This window comes from Otolemur garnettii, unplaced genomic scaffold (genome assembly GCF_000181295.1).
Source record: "Otolemur garnettii isolate 467f Iridium unplaced genomic scaffold, OtoGar3 scaffold00148, whole genome shotgun sequence".
NCBI lineage: Eukaryota > Metazoa > Chordata > Mammalia > Primates > Galagidae > Otolemur > Otolemur garnettii.
In genome coordinates this window covers 4,264,942-4,269,835 of record NW_003852543.1, presented here as the reverse complement: position 1 = coordinate 4,269,835, position 4,894 = coordinate 4,264,942, and the positions used below count along the sequence as shown (strand labels likewise).

Genomic DNA, 4,894 nt, shown 5'->3' with positions numbered 1-4,894 from the left:
GCACTGTGACAATTAGAGGAACAGATTCAAGCCTCAATGCATAGTACTTGCTTTCCCTTCAATGCAGCAGAAATAGGTCACAATTACAAGGACAAGCCTTTGGCTCTTCAAATACAGCCTAAAGGTTTCACATGAGGAGGTTACTTACCAAATATTTTAGCCAGGTGTTCCTCTGATTCATTTGAATTTGATGAAAATTCAGAATTTTCCAGGCTTTTTTCTTGGAAATAACCTATGGGAAAATAAACCTTAGCTGGGATTAAAGCTTATGTTAGACCTGTATTTATTCTCTTTAAATTAATATTCTTCTGCATGATATTTTGAGAGAAGCATCAAATAGTCGGCCTACACCCACCTATTCCAAATGTCACCACATTCATGAATTACATGGTTCATTATGAAAGTTTTGAGATACACAAAAATCAAGAAAAAAAAAAAATCCTCATGGATGGAAACAAATGAAGCCTTCCCAGCAACACCAATAAGCCACGTAAGTTGAAACTTGCAAGGGTGAAATCAGAAAGGATGCTGTAGACTGTGTTTCTTGGAAATGAAATAATGGGCCATAACACAATGTGTCTTAAAACTTTTGTAGTGACCTACACAGCTGTAGCCATCTGAAGTTCCAACACGAAACTGGGGGCTAAGCTCATTTTCACAAAGTTTCTTTCTTTCTTTCTTTCTTTTTTTAAGAGAAAGGGTCTCACCCTGTCACCCAGGCTGCTTTTGAACTACTGGGCTCAAGTGATCCTCCCGTGTTGGCCTCCCGCAGTGCTGGGATTCCAAGTATGAGCCATCATGCCTGGCCTATAAGACAATATGCATAGCAATTAAGTAATCTGTCTACATGGCAGCTTTAACTCTATAGGGAAATCAGTAGAAAGGCCTGCATGGTATATGCTGAATGATTCCCAGTATGGTTACTTTCATCCAAATGCACATGTTCATGACAAATGCACAGTTTTCTGTTAAGGAGACATTGGTGAATCAGGAATAGATAGATACACTTAATCGTGCAAGCAGTTTGCTAAAAATGTGTTCATCATATTGTGTCAGCCAAGGGAACATAATGAAACATGATGTGGGGCAAGCTATCAAGATTGTAGAGTGAAATATTCACACTTTTTCTTAATAGGGTGGTTTATGCATTGACATTAGTTATAAAATTGCTTTACTGATAGTCTTAGAATTCACAGCACGCATGCCTGGCTTATCCTGATAACTAATTAGCAATTTTCAATTTTCTTCTTAGTGTAGAGACTGTAGATACTGTCCATCTTAAAGGTTTTTTTCTGTTTTGTGTGTGATTTGAAGCTAATTTGTTTTTGGCGGGGGGGGGGCTGGGATTTTTTGTTTATTGATTTTTGCTTTTGAAGCCAGTTGTTTCCTCTCAGTTTGGGGATTTGAGCATCAGTACTAAAGCAGCTCTGCTAATGTGGGCAGACATTTTACAGAGGCTGCGATGGGGTGGGGTGATGCGGAGGAATCTAGGAAGGCTTTGCTCTCCCAAGCCGGTGACTGGGGAACTCGTGGGTAGTGAACTATAAAGTGCTGATGAATAGAAAGTTACCACACTACTCACAACTCATGATGCAAGGAACAGTGAAGCTCTCTTGCAAATCAGTTTACTGTCCTCTGAATAGCCTCTAGAATGGCAGAACCTCCCTAACTCTATACCTCAGGGATCACTCCAAAATATAGGGATATTCACACTTTAGACCATAGATGCCCATAGTTGGTGGAAAGTTACAGAGAGGATTTCAGACAATTCCTTCTTTCTCATCTTAATTTGTTTTTTTCTCCATAAGTAGTTGGTTTAAAGAATGCTAAAATGAAAAGATAGTATAAATAACATAACACATTGCCTGATGAGGAATAAGCACTTATTGTAACAATGTATACTTGCTTTCTTTCACGCCTTTTTTTACAATTGATTTGTCTGTTGTTCTTGCTTCATCTAACTGTGAATCATGTGGAACTTTGGAAAACTCTTGCAGTAGAATTTCATCTCAAGCAAAGCAAACAAAAGCATGTTAATACCAGCAATGCAGGATTGATATATTTTGTTCTCTAAGTACCTAAAGTGAGTCTATGGCCATATCACTCAGAATGCACCCAATCTTATCTAAAGAATCTAAAGTAGTCTATGAATACAGTGAATAAATGACACAAACTCAATGGCTATGGGACATTATGCTCTGAAATGGCTTATCTTAAGAAGGGTAACTCTAACTACCTAACCAATTTCTGGAAAATTGTAATTGCACAAGAACTCCTGGGTAGTAAACAATGCCCACTAAAGATATGGCCGAAAATCTCATGACACTTAGAACTATAATTTTCCTTCTTGGCCCTGTTGTCCCTCTGACCCACCTCTGATGTCCCAACCCATCCCTATATATGAACCAAACTGCTTTTCTGTTTCTGTAAAATATGCATCATTTTCTTCCTTAAGATCATATTCCCTCTCCCAGGAAGCTTTACCCAATGAAAATCCAGATTTTGCAGCAAACAGAACTAGCCCCAAATCCTGATTTTACTCTTTGCCAAACACAAGTAACTTCACCTGTTTTATCTTAGGTTCTTTCATCATTAAGATGGGGATACTATTATTTAGTACTATTATTATAGGACATTTGTGAAAATTGATAAAAGTACTAAACACAGTGACAGTGTGAGGATCATGCTGAAGGCAGAATGCCTGGAAAGTGTCCATCACCATCTTTTTATAACAATAACCCCAGATCAGCGAGTAAATGTTGCTAGTTTTCTGCTCTTTGGGACCTTGCACACATGGAATATGTAGGTCAAGAATAAAAAATACAATGCAAGCTTGGTGCCTATAGCTCAGTGGCTAGGGCTCCAGCCACATATACCAGGGCTGGTGGGTTCAAACCTGGCCCAGGGCCTGCCAAACAACAATGACAACTATCTGAAAAAAAAATAGACATTGTAGTGAGCATCTGTAGTCCCACCGACTTGGGAGGCTGACACAAGAGAATCGCTTAAGCCCAAGAGTTTGAGGTTACTAGGAGCTGAGATGCCACGGCACTCTACCCAGGGCATCATAGTGAGACTCTGTCTTAAAAATGAAAAATAAAAAAGGAAATAGAGATGTCACCAAACATATGACAGAAAAAAGAGGTGTCCACTGCAAGTTTTCTGCATTTCCATGCCTAATCTTCCATTTCCACTTTGCCAGGGCCATGGGACATACAGAGATGCTCAGAAGACTCCTGGGATCCAGGAAGAGAGCCCTTCTCTGAATTAAAGAGAAACATGTGCTGGAACTGTGCTTCCCTATTCCCTTTTCCCCTGGCTTAAAAGCAGATGTGATATCTGCGGCTGCAGAAACCATCTTATGACCAAGAGACACAATTATGGAGAAATTGGCCCTGCATGAGCTACTCCATTAAGGCCATGTTGCCTTCCTCAGATTGCTTGTGACAGAGGAAAATAAACCTGGGCGGTGCCTCTGGCTCAAAGGAGTAGGGCACCAGCCCCATGCATCAAAGATGGCAGGTTCAAACCTGGCCCCAACCAAAAAAAAAAACAAGAAGGAAAGTAAACCACTCTCTATTTAATCCACTGCAAGTCAAGTAATTGCAATCAAGTGCATTCCTACCCAGCTCAGTTACTATGACAAGACATGGACTTCCCTTGCTGAGATGGTGTCGGCCACTTGGTTGCTATGATCCACTATTGTTTGGAGGAACCAAGCATAAGTTTCTGAAGATGATAATGCTCAGTTTGACTGGGATAGAGTAGAAGACTGCACATCATTCATACAACAAGCTTTTACCAAACCCTAGTTCTGCAAAGATGCTGGGGTTCAGAGAGGAGGGTGACCTACTGTGTGGTCTGCAACCCTGAGCCACTTAGATATGTGGGAGAGGCAAAAATATAGAGACAACCAGACACATGGGCACAGCCACACTGAGCAGCAAAGCAAGGGTCAGGGGCAGAGAACAGAGAAGAAAACCAACTGGCCCCATGGCAGCCAGAAGGCCGGTGCTTGCTGAGCAGGAGGGAGAAGTGGGCCAGGCCAGGTGAGGCTGAGTTCTGGATCCACTGGATCATGCTATTTACTGAGACCTCAATGTCACTCCTGTTCATGGATGCTGAGTGCCTCCTTCAACTCCCTTCACCAGCAATCTGGTGCTTATGATCTCATAGAAGTCTTGGTGGGCCAGTGTGTGTGACATGGAAGACACACAGCAATAGCCCCTTGGGGACGCTAACTCAATGAGCTACAAACATCCTAAAAGTCCTCCAGGCAGTCATCAAGGGGCTGCTGCAGACAGACAACATCCCATACCAAGATGACACGTGACACCCCCCAAACCCATGTGACTTAGAGCCAGGAGGGGTTTGACCTTGACACTTCCATAATATCTGTACTGCCCAGGACCCAAGAAATCCAGAGGGAAAGGCTGTCCTCAGAGAGTTTTAAAACTTATTTACAAATGTTGTATAGGAAAATTATACCCAGCACCCACAAAAAATGGGGTAAGGCTGTGGGGCTAGAAATAAAGCAGAACAGATTCTGTAAGCCCAGAAAGCTCTTTGTTCATAAAACCGTTGCTAATTTTTCAGGGTTACTTTTCCTCAACTATATTAAGTTGTCTTGCAGGCTTCTACCTTCCCTGGGAAGTAGCAGTTTTACTTTCCCTCAAGATTTTCTTTGCTAAGCCACAGAGAACAATGCTCACAAATTCCATTCATTTTGTGTACGTTCTGAGCCATGTTCAAGGTCTCTGTATACTTTGCTACCCATTTGACAGAATAGGTACTTAGGACAGGACACCAGAAAATTAACTGCCAGACTCACCACGAAGATGATGTGGTCTGCTCACCACCTCCTCCTTGATGAATGTTTGACCTATGAATTCCT

At 41.6% G+C, this 4,894-nt stretch overlaps 1 protein-coding gene across 1 annotated transcript in view; it reads right to left on the bottom strand.

The window, feature by feature from the left end:
- Positions 1-4,894, bottom strand: part of LOC111728296 — a 33,165-nt gene that overhangs the window by 25,411 nt on the left and 2,860 nt on the right. The window contains exons 2-3 of the mRNA XM_023518830.1: positions 1,907-2,008; positions 149-232 (exon numbers count right to left, since the gene is read on the bottom strand). Of these exons, the coding sequence (XP_023374598.1) occupies positions 149-232; positions 1,907-2,008 (186 nt within the window). The remainder of the gene's footprint in view (positions 1-148; positions 233-1,906; positions 2,009-4,894) is intronic.